Source organism: Pelobates fuscus, chromosome 5 (assembly GCF_036172605.1).
Source record: "Pelobates fuscus isolate aPelFus1 chromosome 5, aPelFus1.pri, whole genome shotgun sequence".
In the NCBI taxonomy this organism is placed as follows: domain Eukaryota; kingdom Metazoa; phylum Chordata; class Amphibia; order Anura; family Pelobatidae; genus Pelobates; species Pelobates fuscus.
The window spans coordinates 111,326,679-111,350,007 of NC_086321.1; the positions used below are offsets into that span (position 1 = coordinate 111,326,679).

The 23,329-nt window shown below is 37.0% G+C and overlaps 1 protein-coding gene across 1 annotated transcript in view; it reads left to right on the forward strand.

Annotated features, from left to right (window-relative positions):
- The first annotated feature begins 1,533 nt into the window (after positions 1 to 1,533).
- Positions 1,534 to 23,329, forward strand: part of GRAMD2B (GRAM domain containing 2B) — a 117,463-nt gene continuing 95,667 nt past the window's right edge. The window contains exon 1 of the mRNA XM_063456946.1: positions 1,534 to 1,713. Coding sequence (XP_063313016.1) covers positions 1,595 to 1,713 — 119 coding nt within the window. The 5' untranslated portion in view covers positions 1,534 to 1,594. The remainder of the gene's footprint in view (positions 1,714 to 23,329) is intronic.

A 23,329-nucleotide genomic window follows, 5' to 3' on the forward strand; every position in this document is an offset into this window, starting at 1 on the left:
CATTTAATTGGGCAGACGCACTGCTCAATGGTAGGGCGTGGAATTTTTAACTAACTGTATTTTGGCAATTTTTACCATTTTTATTATTTAATACCTGGCATCTAAGTTTTACTTATTCCAGAGAGATACTACTCCAAAGCATCCTTGGTGGGGATTATACCACTTACGCCCTATCATTGAGCAGTGCGTCTGTCCAAATGTGAGTAACCATTTGGTATTTTTAAAAACTCTCCTGGTTTTATCACAGTGAGCACTATTGTTGTTTTTTATGTTACATATGGTCCCCATCTGACGAGATATCTACTTACAACACTCCCTCAAGTATCCCATAAGTGGGGATTATACCACTGTACACTGTTTATACTAGAGTTAGTTTTTAGCTCTCAAAAACGTGAGTAGGACCATATAGACTTTGTTATTAGCTGCTACCTATTTGGGTTCTATTGCACTATTAGATTTTCTTTTCTCTTTCATACGGATCCCACGAACCCCTTGATCCCACTACTCTATAGACGTCTCTACCTCAGATAGAACTGTGATTGTTCTCTCATCCCAAGGTTTTACTGGACTGTTTTTGGACTGTTCTTTTTATATATATATTTTTTTTTTTTTTTTATATATGTATATACCTATTATTATTTTATTGTTCTCTCTCTGTATTATATATCTTTATTTATTTCTATGTTACTACCTGCTTGTATTTAATTGTACATATTATCTCTGTAGCGCCACCTTTTTCTACTTCCTTATAACTATAGCATATAAGTAGTCAAATCGGTTTTGAACAACTTTTTGAATGTGGTTTGCTAGGGGCAACTCTTTCCTTTTCTGCTGAAGTTCTAGAAGTTCTCAGGATTACAATAGATAATGTCATATAATACAATATATAAACATATACTCGTTCACTAACAAGGAGGTAACTCTAAAAAACATGTTCATTAAACAGTGAGCTGCGGTATTTGAAAATTGAAATTTGAAAAATTAGATGAGCTAGTTGAGATGAACAAAATCCCAGATGAGTTAGAAATATTATTCCAATTTGGCTGTTTTAGCGTTCATTTTTACATTTCAGTTTACCATACGTCACTATTTAGTGAATAAACACCTATGCAACTTGTAACATTAAATAGAGAAAAGTGTAAAAGTACCCCGACGAGACATGCTCTATGTGGAAACTTGCAGAAATCTTTAAGTATAAATCAATAGCTATAAACGCTGAAGTGAATTAGCCTTCCTATTTACATTATTAAGGCACTACACAAGCTTTAAAAGCAAAGAAAATGCTAATGGAAAAAAATTCCAATATATTAAGCAATTGATCTTATCAATTCAGAGCAATCCATACCCTTTGGACATATTTCATATATTAAAGGATTTGCACAGGTTGAATAAAATCTGCATATTTACAAAATCTTGGAAGTTACTTATTAACGTGCAAAGAAACTGGACTGACATGAATACCAGCCAACTGCATATTTCCGGAACTTGAAAGGCTACTGTTTCACAACCTTGCTAAAGGCACAGCCACAGTGATCAGCTTTCACCGTTGTCAGTTTTTCCATTGTTGTGGTTGTATAAATACACCATAGAAAATATGAAAAAATCATCTTTGGAAGATTCTGTTTTTGTGGAGGAAAGTGAAGCTTTTGTCTTGAATGCACATGATCGTTCTCGGCTTAGTGCTGCAGCCAGCCTCAATTCTGTGTTCTTAAGGTAAGCAATGTTTTATTGCTTGTAGGTAAGCAATGAAGTGTTAACACCTAGCTCAGATTACCTTCCAGTAAAAATCAAACATGCATGGAATGACTAGCATTATACGAGTAACACAGGTGATTTTCTTGAACGTGATAACATTAAAAAATTGAGAATGTTGATGTACAGGGAAAGGGCCATGGCATCTTCATTAATAGTATTGTTCCAACATATCTAATATTATTAGCCGCTACTACAAAAGTGATCATGTTGACTAAATGTTAATTCCATTTAAGTAGCAGTTTATCTTTTGTACAGCCACAATTTTTTTTTACTCAGCATCTGAGTATCAGGATCACCCATTACATCGCAATGTATCCTTGGTGGTGTATTATAAGGAAAAAAGGACGACTGTGTCCTTGAGGTCAGCTATATTTTATGAAGTACAGAAGATAGATCTGTGCAATTCTCTGCTTCATGGGTTTATCACCCTCCTACGTGTATAAATGTATTTTAAGGATGATGAATTTGGTCTTAACAATCTTCTAGGGAAACACAATGCTAAGAAAAGTGGCAATCCATGTTTTGTATTTCTGTGTTTTTTACGGTGAGGTTTTTCGTTACACGTGGTAGCTTATGTTGAGGCTGGCTTAGAATAAGGCCTGATTTATTTGTCAGTAATTTTGATTCAGCAGCAACATTGAAATCAAAACATAAGAAGGTTTATGTTTATGATGATGACAATGGTCAGGATAGCAATACAGCTAGGGCCGGGGCAAGCAGATTTCAATTATCTGTCCTCAAAATGATTTTAACCTAGGGTTTTGCTTCTTGGTCTTCGAAGGGCATGTATGTTGATCTACCCTTAGAACAATTAGTAAAATATTTATGGTGCTTCCATACTGAAAACCCAGTGTACTGCTTCCTCCATCTTCTTTTCTACCTCTTTCTATGATAAGATAATTGTTCAACTACTTATAATACTATGGTATTCATTTAAATTCATTCTGTGGAAATGTTGACTACCCATTACATCTAAGAAGTAATTGCATCCAAATATGTCATGGCATTGTAAAATGTTATTGACATGTTGCACTCTATACTCGTTGCTATAGTCAATGCAATGTTGCCCCACGTCGATTTAGGACACCAACATCAAACTTGCTTGGAGTTCGAGATAGGAAGATGGTAAGGGATACGTTAAGCTCATAGACATGGTTTAGTTTAGGGTTAGGCTTATATAGAATGCAGTTATGCATTCTATATAGTTATGCAGTTATACGTTATTTCACTCCTAGATGGCAGAGAATCGAGCAATGAACTGCAGGGGCATAATCTATACGCAAAAACTGCTTCATTGAGCTAAAGTTGTTTTGGTGACTATAGTTTTTTTGTTGTTTTTTTTGTTTTTTAAAGAAACACAATGCCTTTGAAATCCTGACCATGTACCTAACACTAGCTGTATATATGGAAGAGATAATATGGCATGATGTATTATATACGGATCCTACACTATGCTACTCTGATGATGTAGAGTGGAATTTGTGGATCACTGTTCTCTTCTAGTGCATGATGTCATGAGAATATGTTTCCATGAAAACAGGAGTGTGAGTTTGGAATAGATAATGATAAAAAAGTAAAAACTTTGTAAATGGGAAATAATGCTTTCTAATTAGTAGGATAATCCTAGGATATTTGTTAGGAGAAGAGAGATGTCAGTGTAGAGTTTTTGAAGGGAAATAAATATTAGTTAAGAGAACAGAAAAAAATATGTGCTGGAGGTCTAGGGTCAGTAGAGTGGTGAGAATGGTGTGTAAAGGGAGCAGACTATAATACATTGCACTGGGAGTCATGTATCCTGAATATATCTCTGGATTTATTTACAGTGAAAAATGTTTTGAATTAAACACTGAATATCACAGTTACCCTCAATTTGCTAAATTGTAAAACTAGCTGAGCTGGTTAATCTTTTCAATCTATCTATTCTGGTTTAAATGTTGTATTAGTGTTTATATTTTATTTCAATTCACCATTTAGAAAATAAAACTGAATTTTATTGAGTCGTTTTTAATTTTGACAATATCTTCTGAAATATTTCACTCCCATGCAGAAGCTATAAGACTCATGACTTTATATCCAATATATCAGACACAATAAATAATCTTAGGATTTGTGTAAATTCTATGCCTATGTGGATAGCTGTTTCTGCAATTAAAATGTACTATATAAGGTATTGCCAGCCATAATACTTTATTACGGAAATTAATGATTGTGGTACTGTGTGTAGGGAGAGTAGGTTGCAATTTCAGTCTCTGCACATTTTGGCGTTATGTTTTAATTTTTTTATCAATTTTGTTGTAAATTCAGCAGTATTATTCAAATGTAACCATATTTTCTTTGTTTGAAAAGAACATTCCATGTTGTTGCTGAACTCCCTGTTTTAGTGAAGCAGGTTATTAAGTAATGATAATATAAGTCAAAAACTCCCCTAGAGCATCTCAGTGCTCATAAACTCTACCATCAGCATTAGAATACCAGCACTAGGATGTATGTGTAGGATGATATTGTATATGGAATTTTATTTAGCACCATTGTGCTAAACACTTTAAAGGGAACCTGTTTCACTACATTTACATATCTGTCTCTATCTCTCCCTATGGTAGAAAGAGGATCCAGGCACTCCAAGTATCTTCAAATGTATTTATTGGGACAAGTGAGACACCTAAACGTTTCGACCCCTGAAAGGGTCTTTGTCAAGCTTGATAAAGACCCTTTCAGGGGTCAAAACGTTGCTGCGTCTCACTTGTCCCAATAAATACATTTGAAGATACTTGGCGTGCCTGAATCCTCTTTCTCCCACCGATATCTACTCCTTAGGGCTGGTGCTGGCCCTTGGTCCAGTTTAGCACCCGGATCTTCACGCGATTGGAGTGCAGTTAATTTTTTTCTCTATCTCTCATTTTATCATGCGGGAGGTTCAAAGGGGGGTTGCAACCTCCATACATGCCACATACATATTTTAAATTGTGATTTTTCATTTTGTCACTGCTGTTATCTATTCTATACAAACTTGTTTATTTAGTCTATGTAATGCTATTGTTTGTCTTTATTATGTTTGCCTTATCTGGCATTTCAATGGTAACCTGTAGGTTTTCAAAGGTAACTTGTAGAGGTATCCACTGCAGATGATGATAAAATCAGTAAATATGTCACCTACACTAAATAAAAAGTATATATAGTGAATATTAGGTTGTTATCAATAAGAGGTATATGCCTTAATGAGTTTATATTGAATATTATGTTACTTTCTATAAGAAGTATATGCCTTAATGAGTTTACAATGAGGTGGTAGATTTAATAGATATTTATTCATGGTTGATCAGTATGTCATTTAGTCAATATTATTGATATTGCATAAATAAATGGGCATTGTAAGTAAATTCTAAGATAATTTACTTCAGCTTACTCTTTCATATAATATTTGTACAGTGCTTGGATTCTGCGGATTCTTCATCCTAGGAGCCAACAACAACCTGTGGGGTGGGGGGGGGAGCTTCATAAAAATCCCAGGCCCACTTGAAGATCATACATTAAATCATGCAGTTTTAATGGTAAAATGATATAGTATCACTAGTGAGAATGGGATAAGCAACTCTTAACATATGCTATATTTTTCATATCTGTCTTTTATGATCTTAAAAGATAAACACATTTTTTGAGAGGGGGGGGGTGCATTTGCCCATTCCCAGTCCTCACATTTCCTACACCAGCGATAGGCAACCTTCAACACTCCAGATGTTGAGAACTACAACGCCCATAATGCTTTTACATCCATAATACTGGCAAAGCATTATGGGAGATAAAGTCCAAAACATCTGGAGTGCCGAAGGTTGACTACCCCTGTCCTACACAGATGCTTAGATGTGCTGAGTTTATCATAAATCCAATCAACCAGGTAATCTATAAATATATAAATTTAGATTATTAGTTCCTGTACTACTAGTACTAAGCACTTAACAGCATGCATGTTTATTTTATCTGTGATTTGCCATATGTCACTCCTGCTGTGTCTGTTAATCTGTATCTAAAATTAAAAAAGTGCAAACCTCTCAAATACATATTAAAGAATGTTTACAGATGATATAGCTACATATGACAAAAGAAGTGAAAACACGTCTCATGCCTGCTGCACAAAAACCTAACTAAGCTAACATCACCCGTTGAATCTGACATGGTCACCAATAGTTAGCACATAGTGCTTAAAAAGTTTAAGAAGTGAATTTAAACAGGATTTGCTGGACCAAGTAGCATGGTAGTATTTTATGGAAAGAAGACTCAAAGGTTCATGGTAGTGCTATATAATAATTAGAGAGACTGTAAGGAGTGGGTCAGATGAGGTCACAATCCGGAAGTATATTGATCTGTGGAGGATTGAGAAAGGCCTATTGAAAAAGGTAAATTTGCTGAGGTTTGAAGGAGGTGCCTGACTGAATATGAGAAGGAAGTTTGTTACAGTATCGCAGGTTAGGAATGAGAATGTGTAAGATTAAGAAAGAACACAGATGAATATGTGAGATAAGAACTGTGCAGGTGAGAGTTAGAATGAGAAATTAAGAACACAAGTGAACAGGAAGATAGTGGAGAATCTACGGAATGGGTAGACAAGAACAAACTTAGAAATTCTGACAATCGTTTTGAAAATGTTGAAGTAGAATGACAGACTATTGTGTAATTGCAACAGTCAAGTCTCAGAAGCAGTAGCGAACAGAGGGTTTTACACCAAAGAATGGGTTGAACGCATGTAATTTTTCCAATATATTGAGTTAAGAATTGAAAATTACAAATATGTGTCACAAAGGAGAGGAAAAGCAAAGCTAAAAAGTATGGTAGTGGATGTGGTTCAAGGTGAAATAACACACAGGGAAGGAAATAGTTAGGGAATAAAAGAACAGAAGATAGTTAGTGCAACAAATAAAAGCAATCCAGATGTACTTGAGGTTTTTTTTGCAGGAAGCAGAAAGGCATTCAGAATGCGATTTTGAAAATGCAGAAGGAGATGTAACCAGAGGGCCTTAAGAATGTCAATGGTTTTGGAGCCCCTCTTCATTCTTTACATAGGGATAGTAAATGGTCCAAGCAAATCTGTTTAGTCTTTGGTGACCACCTCTGTTCACCTTATGATAAATCCTGCTCTAGATGAAACAGTGGCAGAAGGTGTGAAGGAGCAAGAAGTGCAATCTGTAAAGAAATGGATATTGAGACCGTGAGATTCAGTAAGACAAAGTGTCAAAAAAAGTGGAGGTGGGCTCAAGAAGGAGCAAAGCAGTACAGCCAGTGAAAGGTAAATATTATTAAAAGCAACCATTTAAAAACAGTGATAGCAAATGTTAGCCAAAGTAAAGGCAAGGGTAGTATTAACAACTATATCAAAGATATTGCACAGATTATGACTGAAGTAATATTCAGATAAGGAACTTAGAGACCTTAACTGTGCAGTTTTATCATAGAAGCATTAGCATCAGATTGTTCAGGAAATCATAAGTACCAGGCACAGGGCCGCCATCAGGGTGTGACAACCATGACTGTTGTCATGGGCCCTGCGGTCCTGGGGGGCCCAGGCACCCAGGCCGCTATTCCCAATGTGCACACCCATATATATAGCAAGTAATGCTATATATATGTGTTTTGGCAGTGGCAGAACTACCTGAGGGGGCCCATCGGGTGGTCCATGCACTTAGGGCCAACCGATTGGCATATCTCTAAAGGGGCCGGATCAGTGCTGTGGATTTCCAATAGCTAGACTGGGCCCCTTTAAGGATCCTGGCAGTGCTGGGAGGGAGTGAGCTCACTTCCTCCCAGCTAACACCCGCGCGGGAGGAAGCACTGGGGAGTGAGAGGAGGAGAGAGAGCCAAACCCACATCAGCCCCAGCCAGCAGAGTCCACCCTCCTGCAGCCAAAAGGTAAGAAACAGGAGGGAGGTTTGAAAAAAAAAGTGTCATTGTGTATGTATCTGTGTACCAGAGTTTTTGTGTGTATCTGTCAGTGTGTTTGTATATGTGTGTCAGTGTGCACCTGAGTGTCTTTGTGTATCTGTGTGTGTGTCTGTGTATCTATCAATGTGTGTATATTTGTGTTTGTCTGTATCTGTGTTTGTGTCTGTGTATCTATCAGTTTGTGTATCTGTGTTTGTGTCTGTGTATCTATATGTGTGTGTATCTGTGTGTGTGTCTGTGTATCTATCAGTGTGTGTATCTGTGTATGTGTCTGTGTATCTATCAGTGTGTGTATCTGTGTTTGTGTCTGTGTATCTATCTGTGTGTGTATCTGTGTATGTGTCTGTGTATCTATCAGTGTGTGTATCTGTGTTTGTGTCTGTGTATCTACCTGTGTGTGTATCTGTGTGTGTGTGTCTGTGTATCTATCAGTGTGTGTGTCTGTGTATCTATCTGTGTTTTTATCTGTGTTTGTGTCTGTGTATCTATCAGTGTGTGTATCTGTGTGTGTGTCTGTGTATCTATCTGTGTTTGTATCTGTGTGTGTGTGTGTGTGTGTGTGTGTGTGTGTCTGTGTATCTATCAGTGTGTGTATCTTTGTGTTTGTCTGTATCTGTGTCTGTGTATCTATCAGTTTGTGTATCTGTGTTTGTGTCTGTGTATCTATCTGTGTGTGTATATGTGTGTGTGTGTGTGTGTATCTATCAGTGTGTGTATCTGTGTATGTGTCTGTGTATCTATGTACCTCCTGGCAGTGCTGGGAGGGAGTGAGCTCACTTCCTCCCAGCTAACACCCGCGCGGGAGGAAGCACTGGGGAGTGAGAGGAGGAGAGAGAGACAAACCCACATCAGCCCCAGCCAGCAGAGTCCACCCTCCTGCAGCCAAAAGGTAAGAAACAGGAGGGTGGTTTGAAAAAAAAAGTGTCAGTGTGTATGTATCTGTGTACCAGAGTGTTTGTGTGTATCTGTCAGTGTGTTTGTATATGTGTGTCAGTGTGCACCTGAGTGTCTTTGTGTATCTGTGTGTGTGTCTGTGTATCTATCAGTGTGTGTATCTTTGTGTTTGTCTGTATCTGTGTTTGTGTCTGTGTATCTATCAGTTTGTGTATCTGTGTTTGTGTCTGTGTATCTATCTGTGTGTGTATCTGTGTGTGTGTGTGTGTGTATCTATCTGTGTGTGTGTGTGTCTGTGTATCTTTCAGTGTGTGTGTCTGTGTGTGTGTCTGTGTATCTATCTGTGTTTGTATGTATGTGTGTGTCTGTGTTTGTGTCTGTGTATCTATCTGTGTTTGTATGTATGTGTGTGTCTGTGTTTGTGTCTGTGTATCTATCAGTGTGTGTATCTGTGTATCTATCAGTGTGTGTATCTGTGTTTGTGTCTGTGTATCTATCAGTGTGTTTTATCTTTGTGTTTGTTTGTATCTGGGTGTCAGTGTGCACTTGAGTGTATGTAATTGTTTTTTTACACAGACCTGTAGTCTTTTGTTTTATTATATTTCATTATTGTGTAGCAGTGCTGCAGGTTTTATGTTAGTGCTTTCGAGTGACTGTGTATTTGCTTTCTATGTACACGTTTTTTCCCCATAATCATTTTCACTACTTAGTTGATATGCCCCATTTTTTTGTTTTAGTTGGGCTTTATTTAACTGTTTGTTTTGGTAACTTTGTTGCAATGTGAATCTTTTCTATTTGGTGCTGACTGCTTTTTGATCTTTACATACAGAATGCAACAATTATCAGAGTCACGTTGTTGTGTACCTTTTTATCTTGCACACCCCATCTGATATTTTATTATGTGCATGACCCATTTTCTTTCTTTTTTTTTATTGCTGGAGCGCTCACACTATCTTTGTTTTAAGAGATTCTCAACTAAAGTTAATTTTATTTGGTGTAAATTCATAGACTTTATTGTTTCTCTACTTTTTAAACCTTTTATTTTATTTATATTTTGGTTTTATGTGTATCTGTGTCTGTGTGTATGAGTATATGTGTGTGTGTGTGTGTGTGTGTGTGTCTGTGTGTCTGTGTGTGTGTGTAGCTGTATGTATCTGTGTCAATGTGCGTCTGAGTGTATGTGTATCTGTGTGTCTGTCTGTATCAGAGTGTCAGTGTATGCATCTGAGGTGTATGTGTGTGTCTGTATGTATATGTGTGTCAGTTTGCACCTGAGTGTGTATCTGTGTGTGTGTCTGTATATTTTCATGTATGTCAGTGTCTGTATCTCATATGTATGGGCATGTATGTGTGTCAGTGTATGTATCTGTGTCAGTTGGCATCTGTGTGTGTTTGTGTATCTGTGTGTGTGTGTGTGTTTCTATCTGTGTCAGTGTGCACCTTTAGGGTGTGTGTGTGTAAGTATGTGTCAATGTGTGTTTCTGTGTGTGTGTAACTGTGTGTCTGTGTATTTGCATGTATGTCAATGTGTGTATGTGTGTGTATACACTGCACACAAATGCATGTCTGCATTCAAACACCAACATTCACATACACACATAATCCTTACAAAAACATGCTTACATTTAAACACACATACACTGCTGAGTGCTAAATAAAGCCCCGCAAGAATGTGCAAATTGTAGATCCACAGCTAGCAAAGCATTCTGGGACTTGTACAACAGATGCTGATCTACATTTTGGCCACTTTACACACGCTGCATCCACTAAACACACACTGTGCATTGACTACACACTGCATCCTTGTGGGCTGATTTAGGGGCGGGTTCTGTGGGCGGACTCATGGGTGGGATCTGGGGGCCCAGACCATGAGCTTTGTCAGGGGCCCCAACATTTCTGATGGCAGCCCTGACCAGGCACAGTGGAGCTTTTATAAAGTGACAAGGAGGGAAAACTCTGTTAACTGAAGTGTTTTAGGGATTTGGAGTATTCCTTTAAAAGACCGTCAAATCCAACAAACAACCATGAGAGTGAGCCTAGAGGCTGTAGTGTCAAAGAGTTGCACTGCCCTAGGCATAGTTATGCATTCCACTCCCATAGAATCCAAACACCTTAAAAATATATAGACACACATTTACATATGATTTGTGTATATAAGATATACACTTGTATATTCACACTCACACATATACATAATGAGAAATGTGATCATTAACGTGCGCAGATACTACGGAAGCAGCTGCCGAATGTTTGGGGGTTTAAGAACAACAGAAAAAAATCAGCTTATCATTATTTTACTACCTCCTTAAATTTATATAAATCTATATAAGTTCAGCTATTTAGGATTTTACGATTGCAGTCTGTGGTGAGAGAAAACCAAGAAAAGGGGATCAGCAAATGATCTTTGGTTTTGGAAGATGCAAATGGTCTTCTTGATTAGATAGCCCCCATTCCTGAATGAAAAGAGCAGTTACATTTCAGTAGGTGAGGAGATGAATTAAGATCTGACAAGGTGATATTTATTTAGAGAGTTTAATGCCTATGGGGAAGGAATGATAATTATATCAAAGTGGAATGTTTTACAGAAGATGGTACATTTGGTAGTTTGATGACTATACAATTGGATAGTTTAAAAATATGGTATTTACAGAATGTTTGCCTTTTCAGCACTATGACTTCAATTTAATATTTTGGATAAGCTTTTTAAATAATCATAATCCAGAAAAAAAACTAAAAACTAAGAAGTCCCCATTGCAGTCTATGTAGATAAATCATTTAAAATGTTTTCTAAAAGATCATTTGAAAAGCGTATCCAAAGATAAGTCTAGTCTTGCATTGGGTGCAGCCTTACATTGATTTGGCTCGGAGCAAAGAGCTCTTGTGTATAAAGGAAAGTGTATAAAGTAAACACATGGATAGTATCCTGGTGTACATAATCCATGGTGGAAAGATGACAAATCTATTAGTAATGAATATCCATCTAATGCACAGGTAGGCAGCCTTCAGCACTCCAAATGTTGTAGACTACATCCCCCTGATGCTTTGCCAGCATTATGGCTGTAAGAGAATTATGGGAGATGTAGTCCACAACAAGTGGAGTGCTAAAGATTGCCTACCCCTGATTAATAGTTTATAAGTGTGGATTGCTGCTAGCATAGTGAGAAGTGTAATCTCTTTATATAATGTACTTATCATTATAATATGTAACTAATACAGAAGGTGAGACAGCGTATAGGCTGTTGTGCAGAATTGTTTGTAATCAGTTTAGCTGTCAGCCACCCCTTGTGAATTTATGAACTATATTGTGTTGGATGCCTTCAGATGTGTCTCTCCAGCAAAAGTGTTATAGTCTTAGGGCAGATGGGAGTTTAAATGGTAGGTGAATAGAAGAGCTCAATGTTACAGACAGAACTATATATACATTATATATATATATATATATATATATATATATACACACACACACATATATATATGCATCTACATTAATATGCCCAACAGAAAAATAAAGTTGATGTGCTATGTCACATATTTGTGCATTGCTTCAATTGGGTGTCTACTACTGCATTTATAGTGCATCTGATTTTGTACAAAGAAACCATAAAACATAGCCATATTTATTTATCATTCAGCTTTTATTTTTCTTATACCTCCTTTATCTTAAAAGCAGTGTATCCTAAAAGTAGTGGCAAGGGAGGAAGTACAATACCTATCTGAAAGTTTAATATCCATTTTATGTAACCTTGAAGGGGCTAGGTACTATTGGTATAAGATTTTATAATAATTCTCCTCATACCAAAGAACCTTATCTAATTCCTTTGAGAGATGCGAACATCTCATACCACTCTTTTAGGTCCTATCGAATGCCTAAGTCCCTTTCCCACGATAACATAACATTTTGTGTAGTATCATTAGTTAAAAAAACAATAATAATAACTTAATTATAGCTTCTGGTTGGACTGAAATAAATGTTTTTTTCCTATATTCTAATTGGCTCAATAATATAAAATTATCAATTTTTTCTCGCACTATATCCCAAATCATAGAGCATTGGGGTGGGAGGCTATACCATCGTCCAGATCAATTTTTTTTTTTATTATTACATTAAAAGAGAGAAGAAATTATCAATATTAAAAATAGATTTTAAATGCCAATCTTCAATTACAGGTGGGGCAGATGATGTTTTAAAATAGAAAGCGGCATAGCTCTAGACTACTTTGTAATGGGTTTTAAATAAAAAATATCCCATGCTTTTATGAAGATTTAGGTTGAAGGAAATATTTAGTGTATTTTTGGTCATTTTAATTTAGGAAGCCAAATAAATGATTTAACTGAGAGTGGATATAATATGTCAATTTAAATTTCTAGCCATTTTGGTTTGTTATAATCCAAATTAGATTTTATGGCAGTTGCTGCATTAATTGTATAATAGTATTTTTTTAAAATCTGGTAGCCCACCAGACCTCCACAACTCATCAACAATTGCCAGATTGTTAATTTAACTCTGTATTTTTTCTTTTTACAAATACATTTTAGTAAGTCAGAACGTACTTTCTTAAAAGAAGATAACGAAACAGCTAGGGGAATAGTCATAAAGTATTATAAGACTTTAAGGAGAATATTCATTTTAATCAACGTTATTCTACCCAGCTATTATGATTCTAGGCCTGAAATCTTTCCATGTCAGTTTTAAGTTCAAGCTACAATTTAGCTAAGTTAAAAAGATGCATCTTTGATAGGTTCTTTGTCAAATTAATATCCAAGTAGGATATATAAGAATCCCTCCAATCGAACTGGTATCTTACCTTCAATTCAGCCAGCACAGGCTCTGGAATGTTGAACGATAGCACTTGTGTTTTATGTGAGTAGATTTTATAGTAAGAGATATTGTCAAGTTGATGTAATGGTCCAATTGAGGACTCAGGATTAGTGAGAGAAAGAATAACACCATCTGCAAATAGATCAATTTTATGTTAATTTCCACCAATCCTGAGACTCTCAATCTCTTCTATCTTTCGTATGGTCTCAGCCAGGGGCTTCACGGCTAATATAAATAACAAAGGCAATAATGGGCACTCCTGTCTGGTACAATTTGACAGTGAGAATGTATCTGAAAGGAAAACAGAGGCAAAAACGTCTGCCGTAGGTTTGCAGTACAATACAATGATGGCAGTAATAAAAGAATAAGGCAAGTTGATCTTGACCATCATCTCTCTCAGATTGCCACGATGGATTATATAAAATGTCTTCTCCGCGTCTAATGATAGAAGCAGGGAAGGAATCTGGGTATGCTTTATGTGATGTATTCGATTAATAAACGTGAACACACTACTCTCTGGATCTCTTCTGAGCCAACTACTCTCTCTTCACTATGCAATAGTTGAGTTTGAGGTTGTTTTCCAACAGCTTTCTTTGTAACAAATGCCACAAGCCTGTGCTTGCGAACATTTCTGGTGTCAGGATAAGAATGGCTGTTCCTGTCATATCCAACATAGATTCCTCTCTCACATTTTAAATATACCTTCTTCCTATCTTGCTTATATGTAAAACATTCCAACCCCCAAAAATAAATTTAAGGATGCTTTTGTTTTAATAGTCTTTTGCCCTGTAACAGATAATATTGAGTTTCTACTACACGGTTGTTAAAGTACCTATTTTGGTTGTCATTACTGCTTTTGTCCATAATTCCTTTGGCAATTTAATTTTGATTGTTCTCCAATTTCTCTCCGCAGCACCATTTTGATAGGGTGAGTAAGGTGTTGAAGTCTCATGTCTAATATCTTTCCGAGAAGTATACAAATACTGCTTCTCAGTAGTCACCAGTGAATGCCATGGCATATGTAAAGACGTATTTTGCTTGTGGTTCTATGGGACCTGTTAAATCTGTATGCAACCATTCTAGTGCTGATGTGTCTCTGACATTGGGCTCTTTGCTTCTACTGTGAACAAATTTTCCTTGAGTGCATATTTCACAGTTTAGGTCAGAACTATCAATCTTACTTTAGGTCTTCATTGCTTCTACAACACTCTGTAACTTTGCAATGTCATGATAATTATAGAAGAGACATACTGGATACCGCATTCACCAAGTAACCCAGGTGCTCTGAAACCAAGGCTGGCAAGGCCTCCCTTCCAAGGTATGCAGAATAAATAACGGTTCAGGCACTCCAGGATAACAAAAAATAGCAGCTTTATTGGTGCAAAAGAGCAACATTTCGACCCTACAAGCGATAAAGATAATGATAAAGATAATGAAAATTACAGAGACCTAGAATTTTGTGGCAACTTTGAATATTGTTACATTCATGACAGTTCTTCTTCCTTCTTTAAAGTTAACTGATGTACCATTGTTTATTGCTGAAAGCAAAAAAACAAGGTGCAAGAGAATGCTGAGAACAGACAACAGCTCAGGTAGCCTGCCCTTCAGTGGGTCACCGATACGATCTCTAACTGGTTATAGCTCATCTTGTGCCATTACAAAAAGAACCAGGCCGTTTGCATATCAAAGTGATTCCACCCAAAACGGCAGTCCAGATAAAAAATGCAGGCCAGTTCTCTCTGCACGAGAGATACAGCAACTCCAGACAATTGTTTCCACCTTGTTAGGCCTTGTTGGTACTTTTCCATTACAATCGTTATCAGCAATTAATCACGTTTAAAGCTGTAATGGCTCATTCTCACACACATTGTCATTTATACCTTTTTGAAGGGTCCTTAGCTCTGTGTCTGAATTAACTATTCTGGGTTTTCCATTGTCTGCATAATAGTCTCTCAATATCTGAAGCTCTTTTCTTCCACTACCAGCTGCCTCTCGTGTTATTAAAGCCAGACTATTATCATCTAAGAACTGAATTAACTTAGCATATGCTTCCTCATTCTTAAGTTTATCTTCATTCTCATCATTAGTATCATCCAGTTCAATCAGAATGGTTTCATTGAGATCTATCAACCACAGATGTCTCAAGAACTTTCTCTCCCATAACTCATAGTTTTCTCATTTCCGTCAAAGCAAAGTCTGCTCCATTGGTTTTCTGCAATCTTTCTTGGCCCATAACCTGTTGTTAGCTGCATACTGAGACTAGGATAACTGAGCAAGTGCACACAATTATGGAGAAACAACACAAAACACGTGTTTAGCACTTCACTGCTACATACTCAAAAAGGGAAGATGCGGGGCAAAAACGTTATTATACCATGCACAAAGAATACCATTGATAGCCCTTAGGATTATATTTCCAAAAGCATTAGGATTAGTTTTAGGGTTAATTATTGCCAATCTAATAAAATGTGTACAGTTATAGTTAGGGTTAGTATAGGTTAGGTTTAGTGAGAGTTTGCTTGGGCCAAACTACTAAACAGTGAACTGTTAGTGTCAGGGTTATGGTTAGCTAGGTGTATATAGAATTAGGGTTAAGAGAGCATTAGAAATAGTATCAAAGTTTGATGCTCGTCAGTATGATGACACAGATTCTATACCAAACAGCACCCCTGGGAATCAAGCAGATAGGTATGTCAAAACTAGAGCATGTCTCTAATTTGAGCCTATATATTTTCACAAAACCTGGAAAAGGTTACATGTGGGGTATCGGGGTACTTGGGTAATAAAGCAGAATACAAATCTAGGGTTTTCAAACTAGTAGAAAGCTCACAACATGTGGAATTCACTATTAAACTTCCTGATAAATTAACCCATTTTGAGTTCGTTTTTTTTGGTCGCACCGATTGTATACACATCACATTATGGGCAAATATGGGCAAATAAACAAACCTTTTTAAAATAATAAATATATATATATGTAATTTTATTCTAACTGTATTTTGATATTAATATACATATATTTATATCAAAATACACTTAGAATGAAATTATCTATATATATATATATATATATATATATATATATATATATATATATATATATATATATAGAACGCCAAATGATAGCTGCTCACCGGTCTTGTTAAAATCCAAACGTTTTATTCAATCATGTTTAAAATCTGTGACCATGGTCACAGATTTTAAACATGATTGAATAAAACTTTTGGATTTTAACAAGACCGGTGAGCAGCTATCATTTGGCGTTCTATGTATCTTTGGAGTCCAGGCTTTGGCACCCGGCACATAAGGAACATTAAAGCGTGAGTGCATGGGATTTTTTCTATTTTTTCTATTTTTTATATATATATATATATATATATATATATATATATATATATATTTATTTATTTTCTGTTTTGAAACACCAATATTTGTGTTCAGCGAAGTCTACCGAGTATAACAGTACCGCCCCATTTACAGGTTTTATAGTGTTTTTGAAATTTACTGGGTCAAATACAAGGCTTGATTTAACTTTTTTTTATTTACATTGAAATTTGCCTGGTTGGTTATGTTGCCTTTGAGAGCGTATGGTAGCCCAGGAATGAGAATTACCCCCATGATGGCATACCATTTGCAAAAGAAGACAACCCAAGGTATCGCAAATGGGGTATATCCAATTTTTTTTAGTAGCCGCTTAGTCACAAACACTGGCCAAAGTTAGCGTTCATAATTGTGTTTTGCATTTTTAACACACAGACAAATATAAATGCTAACTTTGGCCAGTTTTTGTGACTAAGTGGCTACTAAGAAAAACTTGACATATCCCATATTGAATACCCTGGGTTGTCTTCTTTAAAAAATATATGTACATGTGAGGTGAGATTCAGAGATTTATGACAGATAACAGTGTTACAATGTCACTAGAGTATATTTCTTATAGCCCTATAACTTGCAAAAAAAGCACGTTTTTTAAACTCAGGACAAACGTTTGAATCTATTTAGAAGTTTTTTTTCATTAGCTTTTGTAGATAAGTAAAATATTTTTTAAGTAAAAGTCGAAAAAACATGTTTGTTTTTTTAAATTTTCACCATATTTATTTTCTTTTTTTTACGTAAATTATATGACATGATACAAATAATGGTATGTAAAGAAAGCCCTTCTTGTCCTGAAAAAAAAACCCAATATATAACTTGTATGGGAACAGTAAATGAGAGAGAAGAAAATTACAGCTAAACACAAACACCACAAAAATGTTAAAACAGGCTTGGTCATTAACGTACAACATGGTCAAAACAGTCCGGTCCTTAAGGGGTTAAACCAAGCGTAAGAAAGCTACTATGGTTACCGTATATTCTCCTTCGGATAACATTAAATTAAATATTCTCCTTTAAAAAAACAAAAAACATGTAAACGTGGCCTGAATTGTTTTGGTCCTCTGAGAACAAGACCAAATAAATGAAGAGAATATTAATCTAGACTTGCGAGTTAAAAGATAAAACTGCCACAAAAGGCACAGATTTATAACGTAATTTCTGCTTTTGCATGCTTTATGAACTTTGCCTACAGGACTTTGTTATGAGTTTCTTTTTCCCTGCTTACTTTACTCTGTTTATCTTTTAGGGTTGGCCTTTCAGATTAAGTGAAAGTTAAATTGTGTAAATGCATTGGAAAGGTATTTGTATTTATATAGTCTTTAACCAACTGATAGCAGGCTGTGTTAAAACCCACTGTGTATAACTTTCCAGTATAAGTTTCCAGCAAGTGTAAGGCAGCGATGAATAAAAGCACACTACAACACATGCGTAAGAAGTATATGGGTAAGGTTAATAAGATGATACGTTATACACTTGAGGACAATTCTGGAGAGTTCACTAATTCTAGTGACCACTTACCTTTGAAACTTAAAAGCTTTTCAAAATATGCCTCTATCAACAAAAGTATAGTTAAACTGGCACAGCTGAAAATAAAAGAGAAAGAAAGAACAACAACAAAAAAGAAACAATGAAAGAAAATTACATCCTTGTAGCCAGATTTGTGTATAAAATCAAAACAAATTGAAAGCTTAAATAGACAGTACAAGTACCATAGAACTGTAGCCGCTGCACAAAAGCTACTGCATAAGGAGGAAGGAGGGCGATAAATAGAAATGTTGGATCGGATTGTGGCTCCCATCAGCATTAGGCATCAAAGATAAGTATAATTGAATATTGCTGCCATATATTGCAGTAGAGGGGGAATAGATCACATTATGTAGAGGACATACAACATGATAATGTATTATGGAAAAATAATGCCATCAAGAAGTTCTGAAAACCAACCAACTTTACCTCTATCCTTAAACGTATCCGCACCTCTCACTAAAACTAATGTTAGCCTAACTTCCACCTTAACTTTAATCTAATCCTATTGACATTGCAATAAATTGCACCTTGATTACCAGAGATATAATGCAATCAACAACAAACAAAATCAGGATTTAATAGAGAGGAGTTTGGACAAACCACGATTTAGAGGAAAATTGGGTATTTTGGGAATTTGTCCGAATAATAAACAACCAAATTGTTAAATGACCAAATCAAACAAGTCCTGAATCATATGATGGATACACATCTTCCATGCAGTTTGGTTATTCGAATATTTGGAATGGGCAATACACGATTGAGAATGTGAATGACATGAATTTCATTCGCAACTTAATTTGATAACTTTACATAAACCAATCCCACAATGGGTACATTTTTTCATGTTGATTTACCCTTTATCCTTATGTGGGACTGCCATACTCAAACCAGTGAGCAAGTTTTTTCTCTGGCAATGCCCCCAGAGCCTATGCACCTAAATCCTGAATCCATAAAAAATCAATTAAAGGGATATTTTAATGTTATTAACACATATATGCACTGATAACATTAGGTATGACAGTTGTTTAGACTCAGGCCCACTGTAATAAGAAAAGCATAGAACTCCTCTTTAAACCAACTGCATCTTAATAAATACCACAGTATGGTCAATAAGGGTTTAGTTACAGTATATGATCATAAATGACATAAGCCTGCCACAAAGCATATCCTATCCCAGCAACCTGATACCTTCATATATTGGGTATTGATAAGGGATTAAGGAATGACCACAGGCAAATCTCTCTTTATACTATTGAGATTCTACCACTAAGTGGGTGGGAGTACTCATTTTATATAGGCAAAAAGGCTGTTTAGGTGCTATGCCACTTAACAATGTTAAGCAATTAGTGGGGGCGAGTTATTGCAGGCTTTTTGCTGTCAGACTGTTATAACGTAGTTAGGGATGTTGTGTGAGTCATAATCTCTCAGCAGAATGGCTGTGCTGAAATCAGCTTTTCAATGAGGAGCATTTGTCTATAACTAATTAATTCATTTTATGTACATCTCTCTTTCTTATCTGAGTGTTCCATTACTCTCCAGTTTTTCCATTGTATTAAATTCACACACAGTTCATGTTTGTACTTCTATTTTCACCAGCTCTTCCGACAATATCTGAAAGTGATAACAAGTACAAGTTGCACACATTCAATAAAAAATATTGGTTAGGTTAGGACAATATGTGTCACATTTAGCTGCCTGGAAAAAGAAAAAAACTGTTATTTGCCTTGTTTTGTAATGAAACACTCTAACATGACTGACCATGTATGCCACCAACGTCATCCTCAAGTCCTTTAACCCCACACCCAATAATGCACAGGACCAGGGCCGGACTGGCACCCCGGGATACCGGGAAATTTCCCGGTGGGCCGTCGGCACCTGGGCACCTGGGTCCGGGCAAACAGCTGGGTGTGTTGGGGGACCTATGATGGCGGCTGCTGGGGGACCTATGATGGCGGTTGCTGGGGGACCTGCGCTGTCTCTGTTCCTCAGTGTGCAGCTTAATGAGACCGGGGCCGGAATATGACGTCATATTATGGCCGCGGTCTCATTCGGTAGCGCGCGAGGGCGGTGGAGCAGAGCCAGCACAGCTCCCCCTGTGGCCGCCAGCACAGGTCCCCCAGCAGCCGCCATCATAGGTCCCCCAGTGGCCGCCAGCACAGGTCCCCCAGCGGCCGCCATCACAGGTCCCCCAGCGGCAGTCAGCACACAGCACAGGGCCCCCAGCGGCCACCAGCACACAGCACAGGTCCCCCAGCAGCCGCCAGCACAGACAGCCGTCTTCCCTGCACGACCCCCTGGCAGGTAGTAGTAATGTGTGTCAGTGTGAGTTTGTTTGTCCGTCTGTTATGGTGTGTGTCTGTCTGTCTGTGTCATGGTGTGTGTCTGTCTGTTATGTGTGTGTCTGTCTGTCTGTGTCATGGTGTGTGTCTGTTATGGTGTGTGTGTCTGTCTTTCTGTCATGGTGTGTGTCTGTCTGTGTCATGGTGTGTGTGTCTGTCATGGTGTGTATGTGTCTGTCTGTCATGGTGTGTGTGTCTGTCTATGTCATGGGGTGTGTGTCTGTCCGTCATGGTGTGTGTGTGTCTGTCTGTGTCATGGTGTGTGTGTCATGGTATATGTGTGTGTCATGGTGTGTGTGTCTGTCTGCTTTGTATCCCCAGTCCGGCCCTGCAGACACCTTGTGTAGAGAAAAAGGCTTGGCCACAGCATTTATTTAAATTCAACATTTTTAAGCACATTAACTTAAATGATCATAAACTGTTGCTTTAGGGCTCTATACATATTTGCTATAAATAAGTGAAAAGGATTTCAAATAGCACAAAGGCAGAGACATGATTGGCAAAGCATGCCTGATAAACAAATTCTACCCCATATAAGGCACAAGACACATTAGGTAAGAGGTAAAGAGCTTGGCCACAGCGTTTATTTAGAAATGACAAATTTTTAACACAATTAATGATCATAAACTGCCGGCGAAGTATCTTACTTCCACCCAACCCCACGTGAGCAGGAACCCTTTCTCCCAATTCTCTAACATTGAACAACCAACTCCTCAGGGCTTTGACCAGAGAAAACTCAGCCGATGTGACAATAAACTGAAAAAACTAAGCAGAACAAAAACCACCAAAAAAAAAGATGGAAAGAAAAGAAAGAGAAAACAAGTAGAAAGACAGACTAAAAAAAAGAAGGAAAACCAAGAGGGGGGGAAATAGGAAAGGAATGGAGGGAGAAGATTGCAGATTGCTGCCCAGGAACCAAGAGGAAGGATGGGAGCTGATTGGAAACGTTTTTAACCTGTTCCAAACATATTGATACATTCATCCATCAATCCATAACTGCCTTGAATGACTACTCACCACATAGGTATGCAGGGCTGTCATGGGTCATATCACATATACAGTGCCATGGGCTTTTCAAACTATAATGCTTTATAATGCTTTGTATGCCTAAATCAAAGAGACTTGGGGAATACGATATACAGAGAAAACTAGTTATAAGGACATGTCATAAAACAAAGTGTACCCCATGTTGTTACAGCATTGAGGTACAGTCGTGAATCCACTAACCCATCAGATATTACTGTAGGTGAAAGTTTAGGATCCAGTGATCATCAGTCAGTGTGGTTTAATATAAGAACAGTGACTGAGTCACACCACACAAAAACAAAAGTTTTAGACTTTAGAAAAACAGACTTTTCTAAAATTAGAATATGTGTAAAGGAGTCATTATCAGACTGGAGCAACTTAAATGGAGTCCAAAATAAATGGGATTATTTAAAAGCTGCACTACTGAAGGCAACAGAAAATTGCATTAGGCTTGTCAGTTAAAGCAAAAAATTCAAGAAACCACTGTGGTACTCCGCAGATGTGGCCAAAATAGTAAAAAACAAAAAGTTAGCATTTAGTAATTATAAAAAAACCAGAGTGAGGAAGACAGAATGACCTATAAGATTAGGCAGAAAGAGGCTAAGCAAGTTATAAGAGCTTCCAAATCACACACAGAAGAGAAAATAGCACAGTCAGTAAAAAAGGGGGACAAAACTTTTTTTTAGATACATAAATGAGAAAAGAAAAGTAAAACAAGGATTAGTTAGATTAAAAACAAAAGAAGGAAGGTATGTAGATGAGGATAAAGGTCTAGCTGACTGCCTCAATGAATATTTTTGTTCAGTATTTACAGATGAAAATGAAGGAGAGGGACCTCAGTTAAGAAAAAGGATAAATGAGTTCTTTATTACACGTGAGTTTACAGAGGAAGAGGTTCTATTTCAACTGTCAAAAGTAAAGACAAATAAGTCAATGGGACCTGATGGAATACACCCAAAGCTATTAAAAGAGCTTAGTGGTGTACTAGCAAAACCATTAACAGATTTATTTAACCAATCATTGTTAACAGGAGTAGTCCCAGAAGATTGGAAGTTAGCGAATGTTGTGCCCATTCACAAGAAAGGTAATAGGGAGGAGTCAGGCAACTATAGGCCAGTAAGCCTTACTTCAGTAGTGGGGAAAGTGATGGAAACCATGTTAAAGGATAGGATTGTTGAACATCTAAAAACACATGGATTTCAAGATCAGAGACAACATGGGTTTACTTCAGGGAGATCATGCCAAACTAATCTTATTGATTTTTTTGATTGGGTAACTAAAATTATAGATCAGGGTGGTGCAGTAGACATTGCTTACCTAGATTTCAGTAAGGCTTTTGACACTGTTGCACATAGAAGGCTTATCAATAAACTACAATCTTTGAGTTTGGATTCCAATATTGTTGAATGGGTAAGGCAGTGGCTGAGTGACAGGCAACAGAGGGTTGTAGTCAATGGAGTATATTCGAAGCTTGGGCTTGTCACCAGTGGGGTACCTCAGGGATCTGTACTTGGACCCATTCTCTTTAATATTTTTATTAGTGATATTGCAGAAGGTCTTGATGGTAAGGTGTGTCTTTTTGCGGATGATACTAAGATATGTAACAGGGTTGATGTTCCAGGAGGGATAAGCCAAATGGAAAATGATTTAGGTAAACTAGAAA